The 22,633-nt window shown below is 52.3% G+C and overlaps 2 protein-coding genes across 2 annotated transcripts; both read left to right on the forward strand.

The window, feature by feature from the left end:
* The first annotated feature begins 7,014 nt into the window (after nt 1-7,014).
* LOC117435919 (PHD finger protein 7-like) lies at nt 7,015-9,993 on the forward strand. The gene is made up of 9 exons (XM_034060638.1): nt 7,015-7,126; nt 7,280-7,371; nt 7,458-7,559; nt 8,555-8,721; nt 8,803-8,965; nt 9,085-9,191; nt 9,292-9,405; nt 9,522-9,640; nt 9,842-9,993. The coding sequence occupies exons 1-9, from the start codon at nt 7,015-7,017 to the stop codon at nt 9,991-9,993; spliced, it is 1,128 nt and encodes a 375-aa protein (XP_033916529.1).
* Nucleotides 9,994-17,591: 7,598 nt separating this feature from the next.
* LOC117435920 (PHD finger protein 7-like) lies at nt 17,592-20,570 on the forward strand. The gene is made up of 9 exons (XM_034060642.1): nt 17,592-17,703; nt 17,857-17,948; nt 18,035-18,136; nt 19,132-19,298; nt 19,380-19,542; nt 19,662-19,768; nt 19,869-19,982; nt 20,099-20,217; nt 20,419-20,570. The coding sequence occupies exons 1-9, from the start codon at nt 17,592-17,594 to the stop codon at nt 20,568-20,570; spliced, it is 1,128 nt and encodes a 375-aa protein (XP_033916533.1).
* The last annotated feature ends 2,063 nt before the right edge of the window (nt 20,571-22,633 follow it).

Consider the following 22,633-nt stretch of genomic DNA (forward strand, 5'->3'; position numbering starts at 1 on the left):
AGTTGTCATGGACCCAGATCAGACAAACCCTTAAAAGTTTAGGATGTGGGTTTAGGTGGGCTTTTAGAGCCAGAACCAAAACTCCAAAAAGGAAAGTTTGAGGAATAAAAAAAAAATAATTTTTCAGATGTTTGCAGAATAACTTTATTCCTTTTTAAAGGAAAAAATACATTTTCTTGACAGTTTTATTTGTATGCTGTTAACCCAATAATTCATTCTTCCTTAAAATTTTAAAGAAGTTGTTGCAGCAACTGCTATGTAGCAGTTGAATTTGGTAAAAAAATAAACGCAGTACTACCAGCTATGGTCTGAACATAAACAAGCAGGAAGGTATTATTTTATTTGATGAGTGCTGTTCTGATTCACCAAATATTGTTTATAACATTAGCAAGGCTTCATCTGCAATATAGATGGGCATTTAACTCTGAAATATATCACTTGCACGTTCAATAAGAAACAGTAACATTAAGGCATCAGTAATCAAGCAGACTGGAGAGACAACACCACTCGAGATGCACTAGTTCAAGACATATCATCTTACAGTAGTGCTTTCCTTATAGAAATATACATTCTGAGATAAAACCGTGTGACATACAAATTCTCTCATACAGCTGTTTCCTCATAGCCCAAATTCAGGGGGTTACATAAGTACATGAATCACATTAACTGAGTTATTATGATGAAGTTAAGCACTAAATTTATACCAAGCTAGTGTTTAAACACCCTTTATGTCTTTGTATATTTTCATGGAACATTTAACAAGGCTTGAATCTTTAACCATCTATTAATATAGAGCTGCTCGCACATGCAAAATCTAAGCAATCAGCTTAAAGAGGAAAGATTAGTCAGTAAATGAAATATTTTTGTGTTGAGCACCCATGTGATTTTGAATATTATAAAAGCTGCTTATTTTCATCACAAGGGCCAGATACACAAAATCATTAAAGCACTGAGTATTCTTCCTTTTCAGCATGATTCAATTATCATATTAGAAAACGAATGAGCAGCTGTTAGGTATATCTGTCCTGGCACAAATCCATGCAAATAGATCCTAAAATAAACAAATGAGAGGTACCTCACCCAATTCATGTCACTGTGTATCAAGTACCACCTCCTCCTAGTAGTCCCCATTAGAACCTAAGTGAACACTAGTATTAAAAAAATAAAGGGGGGGGGGGGGGGGGGCGGAATAGGAAAGAGATAAGAAAAAAAGAGAAAAGAAAAAAAGGAAGAAGTTTAAGTAGCCTCTTTGGGGGCTGCCAGAGGAGCCCTGGAGAACTCTGTTGAATGTGAAATAAAGACTGTGTCGTGGTTTAAACCAAATCCACACAGTTCCGGGGGACACTCTCGGCCGTCGCGGTGTTCGGAACGGTGGTGGGACTCGGCTCATCCGGTGCCTGCTCCCGCTGGTCAGCTCTCGCCTCCCTCCGCTCTTCGGCTGACCCCCCCCCCCCCCCGGTCTGCTATTGCCGCTTGGTTCCCGGAGCCATGCTCTCTGCCAGCTTCAGCCGCCGCTGCCGGCTCCCGGGGCCGCCCCTTCCCAGCTTCACGCAGCCTCACACAGACGGAGGCAAGGACAAGGGCAAGGACGGCAAAGAGCAGCGGGACGGCCTGGTACAAGTCCAAGTCCACGGCCACGTCCATCCCCCCCTGCTGCCGGAGCCCCACCGTATTACAAGCCACTGACATGAAGTACAGTGAAACAAAGACTTTAGCCCAAGCCCCATGATTGATAAACACAAATACATCTAATCCATACACAAAGTACCTGGCAAAATCCTGAAACTGTGAGATCCAGAGGAAAAACTCTAAGAGCCAATAAATCAGCATTGTGACAAGAGACTATAAATCCACTCAGATCTGTTCTTATCTCAAACCCCGGGGCCCCACGCTGGGCACCAAAAAACTGTCGTGGTTTAAACCAAATCCGCACAGTTCGCTCACTCACTCCCCCCCTTGCTCCCCCAAGTCCCGGAGAGTTAGGAAGGAGAATCCAAAGAATGTAGTCCCCACGGATTGAGATAAGAACACTTTAATAGCTAAGGTATAACACAGATCACTACTGCCACTACTACTACACATAAAAATGATAAAACAAACAACAAGTGAAGAGAATACAACACCTCACCAGCCACCGACCCATAACTCACTCCACCCTGCCCGACCGAGCACCGACAGATACCTCCTCCATTCCCCCCCCAGAGCCCCAGCCCTTCCAGCTCTCTCCCACTTACCTCCTGGGCATCACGTGCTATGGTATGGAATACCTCTTTGGCTAGCCTGGGTCAGGTGTCCTGTCTCTCCTTCCTCACGGCCTCCCCTCCTCCCTGGCAGAGCATGAGCTCAGAAAAGGCCTTGAACAAAAAACACCCGACCACTAACTCAAAACATGCTCGCTATCAAGCAAACTGTTCCCAGCCCAGAAGTCAAAACACAGCACTGCACCAGCTACAAGAAGGAGAAAAAATGACTGCTACGACTCAAACCAGGACAGACTGCTAATCCAAATAGGAGGATACTGGTGAAGTATATTAAGGTCTTCAAGATCAGCTTCAGTTGCTGGTCTGATTTCTGTAATCCACTCCCCAACGACTTGTACAACTCAAAATTTACTTCTGCATTATTATTTCAGTCCATCAGTTTATGAACTGATTCAAATGAACTCTAGTTCATTTGAAAGATTTTTAGCTTCTTTCCATTAAAGACATCTGAGATTTTTTGATTTGGCTCTACTTAAGTACATAGCCTGACAATTTGTAACACTGAATGAGATGACTTAAGTACAGTGTATCAACAATGTATTTCCTTTATTTTACTGTTTGGAATAATAACTTGAAAAGCTTTTCAATCTAATTTTCAGTGTTAATTATTTTTGCTTCACATAGGCACTGTGAACAAACAACAGTGAGTATTGGAGAGATCTGTGTTGCCTTCGAGAGGCGTGACGACCTGGTTCAGGAACAGCTCAACCGCCCCCCCTTGGGCCGCTTGGTCCAAATGCTCACAGACACCAATGTGGTGGACGGCAAATGGCGTTTATTGAGAGAGAGCACGGCGTTATATAACCTAGGTTTACGATGTCATTTCCGTCTGCTTGCATCGTAAAACTGGTATCATCACCTAAATGCTATTGGCTACCTGGAGAGGGGTCTTATCTTTCCGTACAGCACGATATCTTCCGGCCGCCAGGCCCTACCTGCCTACGTTTCCTCCCTCCCTATGCTTAATTAAGTTGGCTAAAATGTAACAATCTTAAAGTATATATCGTAAAAATATACTAAATGCATTATACTCCTATTCTCTGGTCTACAACAGACTTAGGATATATATCAGAAACTTGGATAGAAAACATAAGGCACAGTAAGCAACAGGTAACAGGAGGATAACTGAGAATAACGGGGTATAACTGGGGATAAGTAAAGGAAATTTTGAACAAGAACATTCTTAAAGCAGGTGTTGGCTGCATTTTTAAAGCAGTTGCCGGTGTTCTACTAACATGATGTTAACTCTCTCTAACCGGCTCTTTACAAACGACATGAGCTTATTCAGTATACAAAGGCACTGCGTTGGCTGTCGTTTGGATCTAATCGGTGCAGAACTCTCAGGTGCAGGCTGGATGCTTGTTGGCTTATCATCCTCTCTTGTCACCGGGGTATACGGGTTACAAGGACGTCCGATAATCCAGTCCTGTGGATAGAAACTCATGGCAGAGTTAAGCCCTTTATCTGCAATTGCCATAACAATCACTTGTATGTCCTTGGGGCTTATTGGCGAATACTGCCTCTGTCCCCCAGGTGCCACACGGACCAGGAATGCTAATGTGGCTGGTGAGCTCCGGTCGGCGCACGCAATTTGTATTTTCTTCCAATCTGTCAGAGGGATTTCTTCCCCTCGTGGTCCCTTTTTAGTTTGGGTGGGAATACTTTGGCTCTTGATTTTGTTTATCTCTGTTTCCTCCTCCTCTAAACTTGAATCGGTTGCGGACTGCTCGTCCCACCCCGTGTCTGCTTCAGAGTCGGAACTCGACTGACTGGCTACTTCGGGTTTTCGGTGCCTTTTTGTTGGGCTCCGGCCCCGCTCGCTTCCGTGGGTTGGCCGTTCCCTCTCTCGGGGTTCGCCCCTCCCTCTGCTCGGGTTCCAACCCCGCCCGCTTCTCCGGTGGGCGGGCTGTTCCTCCCCTTTTGGCTCGCCCCTCCCACTCTTCGGGGGGTGTTTGCCCAGCACGGGCACTGTTCTTGATGGTCGCTCGGATCGGCTGTCCTCCCTAACCCCCCACCCCCCTCCCCCCCCCCCCCCCCCCCCTTCCCCTTCTTGTGCTCCCTCCCGCTCCTCGGGGGTGTGTGTCCAGCATGGGCACTGTTCCCGATGCGATGCCCGCTCGGATCGGTGTCCTCCCTGCACCCCCCCCCTCTTCCCCTTCTTGTGCTCCCTCTCCCCGCCAGGAGCATCCTCCCCCCGCCCTTCGCCTTTGTGCTCGGCGCCATCTTAGGGCGCATAGGGCGGCGGTCTAGCCCTGACCTCCACGGGCTCTGCTCTCTCCGCGGCCCCCCTGGCTTCCTCTGGCAGCGCTCCCCAGAGGGGTCCAGCCTGGTTCTGTCCATCTGCGAGCGTGTCAGCGCCCGAGGATTGAGGGGTCGTATCGCCCTCTTGCCGATCTTCCGGGCTAATGGAGTCGGCATAGTCTGGGGGAGGGGGAGCAAAGTCTGTGTGGCTGACCCGACTGCTAACTTCGGGGTGGCCATCAAACACTCTCTTGCCGCCTTCCAGGTTTCCTGCTCTTGCAGGGCCTTCCGCAGAGCCTGGATGACTCTCCCCCATGACTTAAGATGTTTCCCACTACCTGAGGACATCGTCTCCGCAGCTACTGCGTTAGTACATTTATCCCATGATTCTGGGTGTAGAATATCCACCGGTTGGGCAATAGCCCCGATTTTCACAAGTCTCTCAACAACGAGAGTAAAATCTTTAGGATTTACAATCAATATTGGAGAGATCTGGAACCAATCCAGCTGCTAGGAAAATGTTTTAATAATTTTTCCTCATCTCTCCCAGTTTACAAAGGTCTGCTTCTTGCAAGACAAATTCCAAACTAAAATCTCTACTAGGACTTTCAGTATGTGGTACTCGCACGCTTTCAGAACTCGCATCAGAATTTACATGTTTTCCTATTTACTTTAAGCAAAAACAATCTTTCTTTGATAACACTGCACAAGTAGAAAAGAAGTTCTAAGAACTTTCTAGACCAGGTGATAACACCTGCTAGCAAGCTTACAGTTCACTGTAATATTAAAGTAGGATGCCACCTACTGCTTAATACCCTGAATTAAAAGAGAGAAACCAATTTCCTAACAACGTTAACTAACCTGAGAGCACTTATGACTAATGTTTTGTAATGCTCTTGCACTAGTCCAGTTCTCAGTAAAGAGCTTCACATCTAGCTTGTAAAGTAAAATTTGGAACTGTATGACTTTTGCTGCTGGAAGAGTGGTATTCTTCATAGTTAATGAAAAAAAAACTGTGCACAAAAAAGGCAAGATTTTTCTTATGAAAAATAGCATTACTGTGTGACATAACATTAGCCAGCTTGTTCCCCACTTCACTGAAGTTAACAGAGGCAGTCATTGGCTTTGGATTAAATCCCTACAGAGGGCAGCTTGATGATATTTCCTGATATCTAAAAGTCTGATGCAGTAAAAAAAAAGGCTAAAGCAAGCAAAACCAGCTTAAGAAGAGTTTCAGACTCCTCAGTTTTCCCAGTAGAATTTGTTGAGTAGCTGATTCAGAGGAGTCTTCCAAAACCAGGTTTCTTCTTTTCCACCTGTATAACTTTTCTGGTCCATGTTATTCTGTAACCTTGTCAAAATCTGTGCCAGCGGGATGTGGGTGGCAAGGATGCCTACCACAAGATCTCACAGGGCATGGATTTCTGAAGCCACCTTTGTTGCCAGAGGCAGTGCACAGTGTAATTCCTCAAAGTTCTCCACTGCTTACAAATTCCAATAGAGCAGGCATGTCTATGACATCTTCTACTCAGGAAAAAGACACAGTAATTGGCAAATGCTTTATATTTTTCACCCAAAAGGGAAGTGTTGAGCAGAGCATGTGAAGACCACAGACCCCCTGTTTCTGCATCTGGTTCTGAATGTATTTTCTCAGTGCAGCTTTTGCATATTTACCAGAGATGATGGTTTATAAAGGAAAATAATTACCAATTTAAAAGATTTGATTAACTGAAGGATTTTCCTAGAGTGCTCAGACCATTTTGAAGTTTTCTTGTTGCTGGCCTTAAGGGTGTGTTTGTGTTTGCAGTACTTAGCCGCTGCCTTCAAATAGTTATAAACCAAGTTCATGCTACATCTGTTACTGTCAGATAACTTCTTTCATTTGAATAAAAAATAAAAGCATAATAAATGTAATGCATACTTAAAAAATGCCTTTAATTCACCTAGAAGTTCCATCACTCGCTGCACAAATCAATTTAAGGGGTACAACAGGCTGAAATTTATTAAGCTTCACAATAAAAAACATAGCCAGTTTGTTTTGTGTCACTAGTTAAGTCCTTAAGAAAAGGATGCAGGGCTTTTTTGGGGGGAATCAAGACATTAAATTACAGCCCTACTCTAATACCAAGTACATCCTAGCCATCCAACAGCTTGGTCCATAGAACCTAAGCAATGGCTGTTCTTCCCATGTGAACTGATTCTATATTATTAAGCATATCATAAGCTTCCACCTCTTATATGATTTACTTACCAAGCATGCACACAAGTTCCGCAAGTGTGCACCAAACACACAAGGATCAAGCTGGAGTGCAACATCTAAACGTACTGCAGCTTATAAATTCTCCCAGCAACTAACACCATGTCTTTCCCTTGAAATTATTACCTCCTTAATGAGCCAAGATATCATTAGTTTAGCATCTAATAACCTTCCACACTGAATCCTCAATTCAGGATTGATACATGGGGATCATACCACATTGGTGACTGGGAAAGGCAAAGGCAGCAAAGGTTGATGCGCAAATCACGGCGCCGCAAGGCCCAGTGTCCAGAAGCACTGCTGGAGGAGAATGATCCCTCAGCTCCTCCCCAGTGCAAGAGGCAGCGGGATGGCCCTGCTGAGGAAGGTGAGCGTATAGTACCCTGCTAGCACTCTACCAAGAGGGGATTGTGGATGCAAGCACCACAGGAAGGTGGTCGGGTTTCTCCCCCATCCCACTCCCAGCATTACACTAGGACCCTGTCACAGTGCAGGGGGTGATGCTGCTGTCTCCCTGCAGTGTGCGGGTTCTGCCAGCGGGCAGATTGCAACCCCGAGGTGCTGGGGCAGTTTTGCCGTCAGGATGGGCTCTGCGTCCATGAGAACTGCCTGGTGAGTGCCTGGTCCTGACACCCCCTGCTCCCCGGCCCCGCACCGCCGGCAGCCCCTGGCACAACCCCTCTTCTCCCCTCTTGCAGTACCACGCCAGCAGGCTGAACCAGAGAGGAGCCGATGAAGAGGGCTTCTATGGCTTCCTCTTCCCTGACATCCAGGAGGAGCTGAAGCGGGTGGCACAAAAGGTGAGGCCTGAGGGCATCACGGTCTCCATTCCCTATGTCCAGCACTGCACAGGCCAGCAATCCCCCAGGGATGCTCTGGCAGCTGGCTGCAAGCAACCGCCCAGATGCCCCTTGATCCAAAGAGTTATGTTATAAGGAAACTGGGACTGGGAGAGACAAAGTGGATTTATCAGTGGTCCAGTGTCACTGGAACATGGTGGGGTTGTGCTGGATGAGGGCAAACAGGAATCCCCAGGGGCACAGGTCCAGAGAAAGGCAGTTGTGGTGTTTCACAACAGGGGCTCAAGTTGATGCAGAGACTCAAATCCTCATTTATTCCCACCAAGCCCTTTTTACCCTTTGGTTCAGTACTTTCCCAACCTGCACATATATACAACTTTCAGTGTCATTGGCCACTATGAAAGTCTCCAGGTGAATAGTCCAATCACAGTGTTGCAGATCCTCTCACAGCTCCCACATTGTCTGGACTTGAAGGCCCCAACTCATTGTCCCAGGGCTTGTCAAAGCACCAAGGCTTCAGAGCTCATTCCCAAACTCTTTTTCATGCAGATCTTATCACCATCACTCCCCACAGGCAATGGAGCTGGGGCAGGGCCTGGAGCATAAGCCTGAGGGGAAATGGCTGGGGGACCTGGTGGCTGCGGAAGGGGGGGTTAGTCTGGAGAAGAGTAGGCTCAGGCGGGACCTTATAGCTCTCTACAACTGCCTGACAGGAGGGATTAGCATCTGCTCCCAAGAGCCAAGTGATAGAACAAGAGGAAATGCTTTCAAGTGGGAGGTTTAGATGGAGATGAGGAACAATTCCTTCCCCAGAGGGTGCTCAGGCAGTGGAACAGGCTGCCCAGGGCAGTGCTGCAGTCACCGTCCCTGCAAGTGTTCACATCCCGTGTAGACGAGGCCGCAGGGTTAGTGGTGGCCTTGGCAGTGCTGGGGAGCGGTTGGACTGGATGAGTTTAAAGGTCTTTCCCAAGCTGGTTGATTCCATGGCTCTGTAGTTCTACGTGGCACTGACACCAGTCACCTCCTGTCATCCCCAGAAGTGCTGCATCTGCCGCCAGGTGGGCGCCTCGGTCACCTGCAGAGCCCGGCGCTGTCCCCGCACCTTCCACTACCCTTGTGGCAGCGAGCGGGGCTGCATCTTCCAGTTCTTTGGGGAGTTCAAGTGAGTGTCACCTCCCTGGGGTACCAGAGCCGGGGCCGGGATGGAGGAGAGCTGGGGCTGAAGCATCACCTCTGTCCGCAGGTCCTTCTGCTGGAAGCATCGGCCAGTGCAGCGGGTGCAGGCAGTGCAGAAGGACCAGACCCTGTGCCTCATCTGCCAGGAGGCGGTGGCAAAGAGGCCGTGTTACGAAACCCTGGTCTGTCCCACCTGCACCAGAGCCTGGTTCCACCGCCACTGTATTCAGGTAAGCAGCAGCACCTGTGGTCCCTGATGTCATCACCCCTGTGGTCACCCCATCACCAAGCTGCGGGCAGGGTGAATGAGACCCCACCACCGCTGCTGCTGATGCTGTGTCTGCCACAGGGCCAAGCGCTGCGCTCCGCCCTGCACTGCTTCTGCTGCCCACTCTGCCGGGACATGGTCACCTTCCAAAAAGAGATGTTCCGCCTGGGCATCAAAATCCCAGACAGGTTGGTGCCCTCCCCCTACCTCCTTCCCCTCTGCGATGCTCAGCTGATCCCCTCCTGCCTTCCCACATGCCCAGGGCTGAGTGCTCCTCTGGTCCCACAGGGATGCTGCCTGGGAGGAGAATGGAGCCTTTGCCGACCATTATCAGCGGCACAGCTCCTGTGACAGCAGCCAATGCCTGTGCCCCGTGGGACGGGAGGTGGCAGAGGAGAACGGGTGAGTGCTGGTGGTCCCTGAGGTCACCCCCTTTGGGGGGCAATGGAGGTACCAGGCTGGCACCCCCCATCCATCTCAGGAGCCTTTGGTGGCAATGGGTCTCATTGCCCCCCCAGGCCCTGGCGACTACTGCTCTGCCACTCCTGTGGCTCCTGCGGGACCCACCAGCGCTGCTCCAACCTGGGAGAGGATGTGGATTCCTGGGAATGCTGTGACTGCAGCAACACGGGCACTGGTGAGGGCTGCAGCTGGGGGGCAGGACACAAGGTCCAAAGAGCCATGTAGCCACCACTCCTACTTGGGACATGGGGTTGGGACATGGGGGACATGGAGACTTGGGACATGGGGACATGGGACATCAGGGCTGTGATCCAGGGATGGAGGGAGGGAGCGTGGAACAGGCTGGCTGTGCTCATCATCCCCCTGCCCCTCGCAGTGCCCACCTTGCAGGCAGGCCAGGCACTGGAACCACCCGCACAGGGACCGTCACACAGAGTCCCAGCTCCTGACGCCACACCTGGGGACGAAGAGGCTGGGATCCCTGCAGGACACCCCGACACCGACCTACCCTCCCAGGCCCTGCCCTAGAGGGAGCTCCACAGAGGTGGGTTTGCTGGCTGGGTCTGAGCACTGCAGGGCAAGAGCCGCTGCAGTGGCCTCAACCTCCTCCTGGCATCACAGAGGGGATGCCAGGCTTCTTCCCGAATAGGAGCTGGCACTGGTCACCCAGTGGAGAGGCTGGTGTCACGCCATGGGTGGCACTGGAGCAATGGAGCAATGGCACAGTGAGCCCCAGGGAGGATGCAGTGATGCCAGATTCACCGAGATGGGCCTCAGATCGGGAGTGGGCGGCCACGAGGAGGAGAGCGACCAGAGAGACTGCGGAGACCTTGATGGTGCTGTGGAGCTGAGGGATCTGCAAGCAGGGCTGGAGCTGGGGTCTGCAGGGCTCTGCACAGCGCTCGGCCCTGTGGCCATGCCCTCCTTTGCTCCCCTGCCGCGGGGCCTGTGCAGGGTTTCAAGGAAAGAAAATGAGTCCAAGATACCAGGGAAATTATGTCAGAGCACCTGGATTTGCTGAGCTGGAGAAGGAAACCACAGAAAGGGCAGCGCTGGCTATGGGGCTGCAACTTTCAGATGCTATTTGGGTGCCCCAAACCCCACAGCACCAGCGCTGCCACTGCTGCAAGGTTGCCCCACCAGCCATGAGCCAGGCTGGGGCAAGAAGCTCCATAGCCAGAGCCCCAGTGGCAATCCCAAGCAGGCAGCAAGCTTCAGGCAGGGATTTGCTTTGCAGTATCACCGTACTGGGGGCCTGAGGAGCGGCTCTGTGGATGAACACCCCCAGGTTCTGCTGCTATTGCTCGCAGAAGACCACTGCCAGGAGAAAACTCCCAGCTTAGCCCCAATTTTGGCACAAACAGCCCTTCTCACCCTGTTCCCCTGGTCACAGCAGGGATACAGAGCTAGCTTCAGACCTGGCACCCAGGCTGGGGAGATCAGTAAAAAGCCCTCCATGGGAGGTGCAGAGGGTGCAGGCAGTGCAGAAGGACCAGACCCTGTGCCTCATCTGCCAGGAGGCGGTGGCGAAGAGGCCGTGTTACGACACCCTGGTCTGTCCCACCTGCACCAGAGCCTGGTTCCACCGCCACTGTATTCAGGTAAGCAGCAGCACCTCTGGTCCCTGATGTCATCACCCCTGTGGTCACCCCATCACCAAGCTGCGGGCAGGGTGAATGAGACCCCACCACCGCTGCTGCTGATGCTGTGTCTGCCACAGGGCCAAGCGCTGCGCTCCACCCTGCACTGCTTCTGCTGCCCACTCTGCCGGGACATGGTCACCTTCCAAAAAGAGATGTTCCGCCTGGGCATCAAAATCCCAGACAGGTTGGTGCCCTCCCCCTACCTCCTTCCCCTCTGCGATGCTCAGCTGATCCCCTCCTGCCTTCCCACATGCCCAGGGCTGAGTTCTCCTCTGGTCCCACAGGGATGCTGCCTGGGAGGAGAATGGAGCCTTTGCCGACCATTATCAGCGGCACAGCTCCTGTGACAGCAGCCAATGCCTGTGCCCCGTGGGACGGGAGGTGGCAGAGGAGAACGGGTGAGTGCTGGTGGTCCCTGAGGTCACCCCCTTTGGGGGGCAATGGAGGTACCAGGCTGGCATCCCCCATCCATCTCATGAGCCTTTGGTGGCAATGGGTCTCATTGCCCCCCCAGGCCCTGGCGACTGCTGCTCTGCCACTCCTGTGGCTCCTGCGGGACCCACCAGCGCTGCTCCAACCTGGGAGAGGACGTGGATTCCTGGGAATGCTGTGACTGCAGCAACACGGGCACTGGTGAGGGCTGCAGCTGGGGGGCAGGACACAAGGTCCAAAGAGCCATGTGGCCACCACTCCTACTTGGGACGTGGGGACAGGCTCAGGGCTGTGATCTAGGGATGGAGGGAGGAAGCGTGGTACAGGCTGGCTGTGCTCATCATCCCCCTGCCCCTCGCAGTGCCCACCTTGCAGCCAGGCCAGGCACTGGAACCACCCGCACCGGGACCGTCACACAGAGTCCCAGCTCCTGATGCCACACCTGGGGACGAAGAGGCTGGGATCCCTGCAGGACACCCCGACACCGACCTACCCTCCCAGGCCCTGCCCTAGAGGGAGCTTCACAGAGGTGGGTTTGATGGCTGGGCCTGAGCACTGCAGGGCAGGAGCCGCTGCAGTGGCCTCAACCTCCTCCTGGCATCACAGAGGGGATGCCAGGCTGATTCCCAAATAGGAGCTGGCACTGGTCACCCAGTGGAGAGGCTGGTGTCATGCCATGGGTGGCACTGGAGTTGAACCCAGGCTCAGGAGGGGGAGGCACCATGGGGAATACTGTGGGGCTGAGGCTGCTCTGTTCCAGAGAGAGCAGTGACCCCAGGATATGTGGAGAGCAACGGTTTCACCATGGGTCTTGTCTCTTGCGTTGGGGCTCCAGCAGGGACTTCAGAAACCCTCAAAGGGGTTGATAACACAAACACTTTATTCAGGCATTGAAACTCCTGACTGCTCATTAGCAAGCAAATTGATATGGTTTAAATTAGCTTCAGTTTAAATTATTACTTTGATATCATTTATTTATTTGTTTTTCCCTTTTTTTTAGCAAAAAACACCTTGCTCAAATAAGTGAATGGGGAATGATGTGACTTTTCCCTGCCTTGCTACCTAATGAGTCAATAAAACTATGTGTTTTCATTGCTTATAGAATTTTTGAGACAAAAATTACAGAATAAGAGATCTCTTCCTTGAATGGTTATGATGGCATCAATAATAGGGTAAAAGTCCATTTTAATAGCTAATTTGAGAAATGTGCCTTTCTGAAATGCTTAGTTTGATTCCCTGTGGGAACTAGTGTTATGATGATGAAAGCGAGGTGTGGTAGCACCTAGATGTGGCGGGATCTGAGCACCCGTGACTGTCAACAGTACACAGAATCTCAGGATCAAGTAGAATCAGTAGAGTCAACTAGACCTTTAAGATCATCAAGTCCAGCCTTTACCAGAGGACTGCCAAGTCCACTAGTGATGTTGCCCCTTGAGAAAGGCAGAGGAGGAGGAAGCCAACCAAGGAGCCTGGAATCGCCCAGTCCAGAGAAGGGCCACCTTTGTTGTGCCGGTAGAGGGGGATCGCAGTGGTCGCTCAGAGATGAAACACAGCTGCTCCCACTGAGGTGTCCAGGCCGTGTTTTGGGAGTTTGGGCCCGATGTTGCAAGTGGCAGTTGTCTCGCGCCCACGTGGGCCTAGCGGGGATGGAGCTGCTGCCACTTTCCAGTGCTGCGGAGTCAGAGGATGCTGCCCATGGCCGATGCCTGTTGGTTCTGGGGCTCCTGGTCTCAGGTATTGGGCAGCACTGGGACAGCCTCTCACTCCTTGGCTGTGGGTTGGTGACTGACCAGCTGGAAAGCAGCTTTCTGAAAAAGGACCTGTGGGTCATTGTGAACAAATTGAACATGAGTCAACAATGTGCCCTGGCAGCAGAGAAGTCCAAGAACCTCCTGTGCTGCATTAACAAGAGTGCAGAGGAGCCCTGGAGAACTCTGTTGAATGTGAAATAAAGTCTGTTGCCTTCAAGAGGCGTGACGACCTGGTTCAGGAACAGCTCGACGCCCCCCCTTGGGCCGCTCGGTCCAAAGGCTCACAGACACCAATGTGGTGGACGGCAAATGGCATTTATTGAGAGAGAGCACGGCGTTATATAACCTAGGTTTACGATGTCATTTCCGTCTGCTTGCATCGTAAAACTGGTATCATCACCTAAATGCTATTGGCTACCTGGAGAGGTGTCTTATCTTTCCGTACAGCACTATATCTTCCGGCCACCAGGCCCTACCTGCCTACATTTCCCCCCTCCCTATGCTTAGTTAAATTGGCTAAAATGTAACAATCTTAAAAGAATATATATATCGTAAAAATATACTAAATGCATTATACTCCTATTCTCTGGTCTACAACAGACTTAGGATATATATCAGAAACTTGGATAGAAAACATAAGGCACAGTAAGTAACAGGTAACAGGAGGATAACTGAGAATAACGGGGTATAACTGGGGATAAGTAAAGGAAATTTTGAACAAGAACATTCTTAAAGCAGGTGTTGGCTGCATTTTTAAAGCAGTTGCCGGCGTTCTACTAACATGATGTTAACTCTCTCTAACCGGCTCTTTACAAACGACATGAGCTTATTCAGTATACAAAGGCACTGCGTTGGCTGTCGTTTGGATCTAATCGGTGCAGAACTCTCAGGTGCAGGCTGGATGCTTGTTGGCTTATCATCCTCTCTTGTCACCGGGGTATACGGGTTACAGGGATGTCCGATAATCCAGTCCTGTGGATAGAAACTCATGGCAGACTTAAGCCCTTTATCTGCAATTGCCATAACAATCACTTGTATGTCCTTGGGGCTTGTTGGCGAATACTGCCTCTGTCCCCCAGGTGCCACACGGACCGGGAATGCTAATGTGGCTGGTGAGCTCCGGTCGGCGCACGCAATTTGTATTTTCTTCCAATCTGTCAGAGGGATTTCTTCCCCTCGTGGTCCCTTTTTAGTTTGGGTGGGAATACTTTGGCTCTTGATTTTGTTTATCTCTGTTTCCTCCTCCTCTAGACTTTAATCGGTTGCGGACTGCTCGTCCCACCCCGTGTCTGCTTCAGAGTCGGAACTCGACTGACTGGCTACTTCGGGTTTTCGGTGCCTTTTTGTTGGGCTCCGGCCCCGCTCGCTTCCGTGGGTTGGCCGTTCCCTCTCTCGGGATTCGCCCCTCCCTCTGCTCGGGTTCCAACCCCGCCCGCTTCTCCGGTGGGCGGGCTGTTCCTCCCCTTTTGGCTCACCCCTCCCACTATTCGGGGGTGTTTGCCCAGCACGGGCACTGTTCTTGATGGGCGCTCGGATCGGTGTCCTCCCCTGCACACCCCACCCCCCCCCCCCCCCCCCCCCCCCCCCCCCCCCTTCTTGTGCTCCCTCCCTCTGCTCGGGGGTGTGTGTCCAGCATGGGCACTGTTCCCGATGCGATGCCCGCTCGGATCGGTGTCCTCCCTGCACCCCCCCCCTCTTCCCCTTCTTGTGCTCCCTCTCCCCGCCAGGAGCATCCTCGCCCCGCCCTTCGCCTTTGTGCTCGGCGCCATCTTAGGGCGCATAGGGCAGCGGTCTAGCCCTGAACTCCACGGGCTCTGCTGTCTCCGCGGCCCCCCTGGCTTCCTCTGGCAGCGCTCCCCAGAGGGATCCAGCCTGGTTCTGTCCATCTGCGAGCGTGTCAGCGCCCGAGGATTGAGGGGTCGTATCGCCCTCTTGCCGATCTTCCGGGCTAATGGAGTCGGCATAGTCTGGGGGGGGGGGGGCAAAGTCTGTGTGGCTGACCCGACTGCTAACTTCGGGGTGGCCATCAAACACTCTCTTGCCACCTTCCAGGTTTCCTGCTCTTGCAGGGCCTTCCGCAGAGCCTGGATGACTCTCCCCCATGACTTAAGATGTTTCCCACTACCTGAGGACATCGTCTCCGCAGCTACTGCGTTAGTACATTTATCCCATGATTCTGGGTGTAGAATATCCACCGGTTGGGCAATAGCCCCGATTTTCACAAGTCTCTCAACAACGAGAGTAAAATCTTTAGGATTTACAATCAATATTGGAGAGATCTGGAACCAATCCAGCTGCTAGGAAAATGTTTTAATAATTTTTCCTCATCTCTCCCAGTTTACAAAGGTCTGCTTCTTGCAAGACAAATTCCAAACTAAAATCTCTACTAGGACTTTCAGTATGTGGTACTCGCACGCTTTCAGAACTCGCATCAGAATTTACATGTTTTCCTATTTACTTTAAGCAAAAACAATCTTTCTTTGATAACACTGCACAAGTAGAAAAGAAGTTCTAAGAACTTTCTAGACCAGGTGATAACACCTGCTAGCAAGCTTACAGTTCACTGTAATATTAAAGTAGGATGCCACCTACTGCTTAATACCCTGAATTAAAAGAGAGAAACCAATTTCCTAACAACGTTAACTAACCTGAGAGCACTTATGACTAATGTTTTGTAATGCTCTTGCACTAGTCCAGTTCTCAGTAAAGAGCTTCACATCTAGCTTGTAAAGTAAAATTTGGAACTGTATGACTTTTGCTGCTGGAAGAGTGGTATTCTTCATAGTTAATGAAAAAAAAACTGTGCACAAAAAAGGCAAGATTTTTCTTATGAAAAATAGCATTACTGTGTGACATAACATTAGCCAGCTTGTTCCCCACTTCACTGAAGTTAACAGAGGCAGTCATTGGCTTTGGATTAAATCCCTACAGAGGGCAGCTTGATGATATTTCCTGATATCTAAAAGTCTGATGCAGTAAAAAAAAAAGGCTAAAGCAAGCAAAACCAGCTTAAGAAGAGTTTCAGACTCCTCAGTTTTCCCAGTAGAATTTGTTGAGTAGCTGATTCAGAGGAGTCTTCCAAAACCAGGTTTCTTCTTTTCCACCTGTATAACTTTTCTGGTCCATGTTATTCTGTAACCTTGTCAAAATCTGTGCCAGCGGGATGTGGGTGGCAAGGATGCCTACCACAAGATCTCACAGGGCATGGATTTCTGAAGCCACCTTTGTTGCCAGAGGCAGTGCACAGTGTAATTCCTCAAAGTTCTCCACTGCTTACAAATTCCAATAGAGCAGGCATGTCTATGACATCTTCTACTCAGGAAAAAGACACAGTAATTGGCAAATGCTTTATATTTTTCACCCAAAAGGGAAGTGTTGAGCAGAGCATGTGAAGACCACAGACCCCCTGTTTCTGCATCTGGTTCTGAATGTATTTTCTCAGTGCAGCTTTTGCATATTTACCAGAGATGATGGTTTATAAAGGAAAATAATTACCAATTTAAAAGATTTGATTAACTGAAGGATTTTCCTAGAGTGCTCAGACCATTTTGAAGTTTTCTTGTTGCTGGCCTTAAGGGTGTGTTTGTGTTTGCAGTACTTAGCCGCTGCCTTCAAATAGTTATAAACCAAGTTCATGCTACATCTGTTACTGTCAGATAACTTCTTTCATTTGAATAAAAAATAAAAGCATAATAAATGTAATGCATACTTAAAAAATGCCTTTAATTCACCTAGAAGTTCCATCACTCGCTGCACAAATCAATTTAAGGGGTACAACAGGCTGAAATTTATTAAGCTTCACAATAAAAAACATAGCCAGTTTGTTTTGTGTCACTAGTTAAGTCCTTAAGAAAAGGATGCAGGGCTTTTTTGGGGGGAATCAAGACATTAAATTACAGCCCTACTCTAATACCAAGTACATCCTAGCCATCCAACAGCTTGGTCCATAGAACCTAAGCAATGGCTGTTCTTCCCATGTGAACTGATTCTATATTATTAAGCATATCATAAGCTTCCACCTCTTATATGATTTACTTACCAAGCATGCACACAAGTTCCGCAAGTGTGCACCAAACACACAAGGATCAAGCTGGAGTGCAACATCTAAACGTACTGCAGCTTATAAATTCTCCCAGCAACTAACACCATGTCTTTCCCTTGAAATTATTACCTCCTTAATGAGCCAAGATATCATTAGTTTAGCATCTAATAACCTTCCACACTGAATCCTCAATTCAGGATTGATACATGGGGATCATACCACATTGGTGACTGGGAAAGGCAAAGGCAGCAAAGGTTGATGCGCAAATCACGGCGCCGCAAGGCCCAGTGTCCAGAAGCACTGCTGGAGGAGAATGATCCCTCAGCTCCTCCCCAGTGCAAGAGGCAGCGGGATGGCCCTGCTGAGGAAGGTGAGCGTATAGTACCCTGCTAGCACTCTACCAAGAGGGGATTGTGGATGCAAGCACCACAGGAAGGTGGTCGGGTTTCTCCCCCATCCCACTCCCAGCATTACACTAGGACCCTGTCACAGTGCAGGGGGTGATGCTGCTGTCTCCCTGCAGTGTGCGGGTTCTGCCAGCGGGCAGATTGCAACCCCGAGGTGCTGGGGCAGTTTTGCCGTCAGGATGGGCTCTGCGTCCATGAGAACTGCCTGGTGAGTGCCTGGTCCTGACACCCCCTGCTCCCCGGCCCCGCACCGCCGGCAGCCCCTGGCACAACCCCTCTTCTCCCCTCTTGCAGTACCACGCCAGCAGGCTGAACCAGAGAGGAGCCGATGAAGAGGGCTTCTATGGCTTCCTCTTCCCTGACATCCAGGAGGAGCTGAAGCGGGTGGCACAAAAGGTGAGGCCTGAGGGCATCACGGTCTCCATTCCCTATGTCCAGCACTGCACAGGCCAGCAATCCCCCAGGGATGCTCTGGCAGCTGGCTGCAAGCAACCGCCCAGATGCCCCTTGATCCAAAGAGTTATGTTATAAGGAAACTGGGACTGGGAGAGACAAAGTGGATTTATCAGTGGTCCAGTGTCACTGGAACATGGTGGGGTTGTGCTGGATGAGGGCAAACAGGAATCCCCAGGGGCACAGGTCCAGAGAAAGGCAGTTGTGGTGTTTCACAACAGGGGCTCAAGTTGATGCAGAGACTCAAATCCTCATTTATTCCCACCAAGCCCTTTTTACCCTTTGGTTCAGTACTTTCCCAACCTGCACATATATACAACTTTCAGTGTCATTGGCCACTATGAAAGTCTCCAGGTGAATAGTCCAATCACAGTGTTGCAGATCCTCTCACAGCTCCCACATTGTCTGGACTTGAAGGCCCCAACTCATTGTCCCAGGGCTTGTCAAAGCACCAAGGCTTCAGAGCTCATTCCCAAACTCTTTTTCATGCAGATCTTATCACCATCACTCCCCACAGGCAATGGAGCTGGGGCAGGGCCTGGAGCATAAGCCTGAGGGGAAATGGCTGGGGGACCTGGTGGCTGCGGAAGGGGGGTTTAGTCTGGAGAAGAGGAGGCTCAGGCGGGACCTTATAGCTCTCTACAACTGCCTGACAGGAGGGATTAGCATCTGCTCCCAAGAGCCAAGTGATAGAACAAGAGGAAATGCTTTCAAGTGGGAGGTTTAGATGGAGATGAGGAACAATTCCTTCCCCAGAGGGTGCTCAGGCAGTGGAACAGGCTGCCCAGGGCAGTGCTGCAGTCACCGTCCCTGCAAGTGTTCACATCCCGTGTAGACGAGGCCGCAGGGTTAGTGGTGGCCTTGGCAGTGCTGGGGAGCGGTTGGACTGGATGAGTTTAAAGGTCTTTCCCAAGCTGGTTGATTCCATGGCTCTGTAGTTCTACGTGGCACTGACACCAGTCACCTCCTGTCATCCCCAGAAGTGCTGCATCTGCCGCCAGGTGGGCGCCTCGGTCACCTGCAGAGCCCGGCGCTGTCCCCGCACCTTCCACTACCCTTGTGGCAGCGAGCGGGGCTGCATCTTCCAGTTCTTTGGGGAGTTCAAGTGAGTGTCACCTCCCTGGGGTACCAGAGCCGGGGCCGGGATGGAGGAGAGCTGGGGCTGAAGCATCACCTCTGTCCGCAGGTCCTTCTGCTGGAAGCATCGGCCAGTGCAGCGGGTGCAGGCAGTGCAGAAGGACCAGACCCTGTGCCTCATCTGCCAGGAGGCGGTGGCAAAGAGGCCGTGTTACGAAACCCTGGTCTGTCCCACCTGCACCAGAGCCTGGTTCCACCGCCACTGTATTCAGGTAAGCAGCAGCACCTCTGGTCCCTGATGTCATCACCCCTGTGGTCACCCCATCACCAAGCTGCGGGCAGGGTGAATGAGACCCCACCACCGCTGCTGCTGATGCTGTGTCTGCCACAGGGCCAAGCGCTGCGCTCCGCCCTGCACTGCTTCTGCTGCCCACTCTGCCGGGACATGGTCACCTTCCAAAAAGAGATGTTCCGCCTGGGCATCAAAATCCCAGACAGGTTGGTGCCCTCCCCCTACCTCCTTCCCCTCTGCGATGCTCAGCTGATCCCCTCCTGCCTTCCCACATGCCCAGGGCTGAGTGCTCCTCTGGTCCCACAGGGATGCTGCCTGGGAGGAGAATGGAGCCTTTGCCGACCATTATCAGCGGCACAGCTCCTGTGACAGCAGCCAATGCCTGTGCCCCGTGGGACGGGAGGTGGCAGAGGAGAACGGGTGAGTGCTGGTGGTCCCTGAGGTCACCCCCTTTGGGGGGCAATGGAGGTACCAGGCTGGCACCCCCCATCCATCTCAGGAGCCTTTGGTGGCAATGGGTCTCATTGCCCCCCCAGGCCCTGGCGACTACTGCTCTGCCACTCCTGTGGCTCCTGCGGGACCCACCAGCGCTGCTCCAACCTGGGAGAGGATGTGGATTCCTGGGAATGCTGTGACTGCAGCAACACGGGCACTGGTGAGGGCTGCAGCTGGGGGGCAGGACACAAGGTCCAAAGAGCCATGTAGCCACCACTCCTACTTGGGACATGGGGTTGGGACATGGGGGACATGGAGACTTGGGACATGGGGACATGGGACATCAGGGCTGTGATCCAGGGATGGAGGGAGGGAGCGTGGAACAGGCTGGCTGTGCTCATCATCCCCCTGCCCCTCGCAGTGCCCACCTTGCAGGCAGGCCAGGCACTGGAACCACCCGCACAGGGACCGTCACACAGAGTCCCAGCTCCTGACGCCACACCTGGGGACGAAGAGGCTGGGATCCCTGCAGGACACCCCGACACCGACCTACCCTCCCAGGCCCTGCCCTAGAGGGAGCTCCACAGAGGTGGGTTTGCTGGCTGGGTCTGAGCACTGCAGGGCAAGAGCCGCTGCAGTGGCCTCAACCTCCTCCTGGCATCACAGAGGGGATGCCAGGCTTCTTCCCGAATAGGAGCTGGCACTGGTCACCCAGTGGAGAGGCTGGTGTCACGCCATGGGTGGCACTGGAGCAATGGAGCAATGGCACAGTGAGCCCCAGGGAGGATGCAGTGATGCCAGATTCACCGAGATGGGCCTCAGATCGGGAGTGGGCGGCCACGAGGAGGAGAGCGACCAGAGAGACTGCGGAGACCTTGATGGTGCTGTGGAGCTGAGGGATCTGCAAGCAGGGCTGGAGCTGGGGTCTGCAGGGCTCTGCACAGCGCTCGGCCCTGTGGCCATGCCCTCCTTTGCTCCCCTGCCGCGGGGCCTGTGCAGGGTTTCAAGGAAAGAAAATGAGTCCAAGATACCAGGGAAATTATGTCAGAGCACCTGGATTTGCTGAGCTGGAGAAGGAAACCACAGAAAGGGCAGCGCTGGCTATGGGGCTGCAACTTTCAGATGCTATTTGGGTGCCCCAAACCCCACAGCACCAGCGCTGCCACTGCTGCAAGGTTGCCCCACCAGCCATGAGCCAGGCTGGGGCAAGAAGCTCCATAGCCAGAGCCCCAGTGGCAATCCCAAGCAGGCAGCAAGCTTCAGGCAGGGATTTGCTTTGCAGTATCACCGTACTGGGGGCCTGAGGAGCGGCTCTGTGGATGAACACCCCCAGGTTCTGCTGCTATTGCTCGCAGAAGACCACTGCCAGGAGAAAACTCCCAGCTTAGCCCCAATTTTGGCACAAACAGCCCTTCTCACCCTGTTCCCCTGGTCACAGCAGGGATACAGAGCTAGCTTCAGACCTGGCACCCAGGCTGGGGAGATCAGTAAAAAGCCCTCCATGGGAGGTGCAGAGGGTGCAGGCAGTGCAGAAGGACCAGACCCTGTGCCTCATCTGCCAGGAGGCGGTGGCGAAGAGGCCGTGTTACGACACCCTGGTCTGTCCCACCTGCACCAGAGCCTGGTTCCACCGCCACTGTATTCAGGTAAGCAGCAGCACCTCTGGTCCCTGATGTCATCACCCCTGTGGTCACCCCATCACCAAGCTGCGGGCAGGGTGAATGAGACCCCACCACCGCTGCTGCTGATGCTGTGTCTGCCACAGGGCCAAGCGCTGCGCTCCACCCTGCACTGCTTCTGCTGCCCACTCTGCCGGGACATGGTCACCTTCCAAAAAGAGATGTTCCGCCTGGGCATCAAAATCCCAGACAGGTTGGTGCCCTCCCCCCTACCTCCTTCCCCTCTGCGATGCTCAGCTGATCCCCTCCTGCCTTCCCACATGCCCAGGGCTGAGTTCTCCTCTGGTCCCACAGGGATGCTGCCTGGGAGGAGAATGGAGCCTTTGCCGACCATTATCAGCGGCACAGCTCCTGTGACAGCAGCCAATGCCTGTGCCCCGTGGGACGGGAGGTGGCAGAGGAGAACGGGTGAGTGCTGGTGGTCCCTGAGGTCACCCCCTTTGGGGGGCAATGGAGGTACCAGGCTGGCATCCCCCATCCATCTCATGAGCCTTTGGTGGCAATGGGTCTCATTGCCCCCCCAGGCCCTGGCGACTGCTGCTCTGCCACTCCTGTGGCTCCTGCGGGACCCACCAGCGCTGCTCCAACCTGGGAGAGGACGTGGATTCCTGGGAATGCTGTGACTGCAGCAACACGGGCACTGGTGAGGGCTGCAGCTGGGGGGCAGGACACAAGGTCCAAAGAGCCATGTGGCCACCACTCCTACTTGGGACGTGGGGACAGGCTCAGGGCTGTGATCTAGGGATGGAGGGAGGAAGCGTGGTACAGGCTGGCTGTGCTCATCATCCCCCTGCCCCTCGCAGTGCCCACCTTGCAGCCAGGCCAGGCACTGGAACCACCCGCACCGGGACCGTCACACAGAGTCCCAGCTCCTGATGCCACACCTGGGGACGAAGAGGCTGGGATCCCTGCAGGACACCCCGACACCGACCTGCCCTCCCAGGCCCTGCCCTAGAG

Source organism: Melopsittacus undulatus, chromosome 1, assembly GCF_012275295.1.
Source record: "Melopsittacus undulatus isolate bMelUnd1 chromosome 1, bMelUnd1.mat.Z, whole genome shotgun sequence".
NCBI classification, from domain to species: domain Eukaryota; kingdom Metazoa; phylum Chordata; class Aves; order Psittaciformes; family Psittaculidae; genus Melopsittacus; species Melopsittacus undulatus.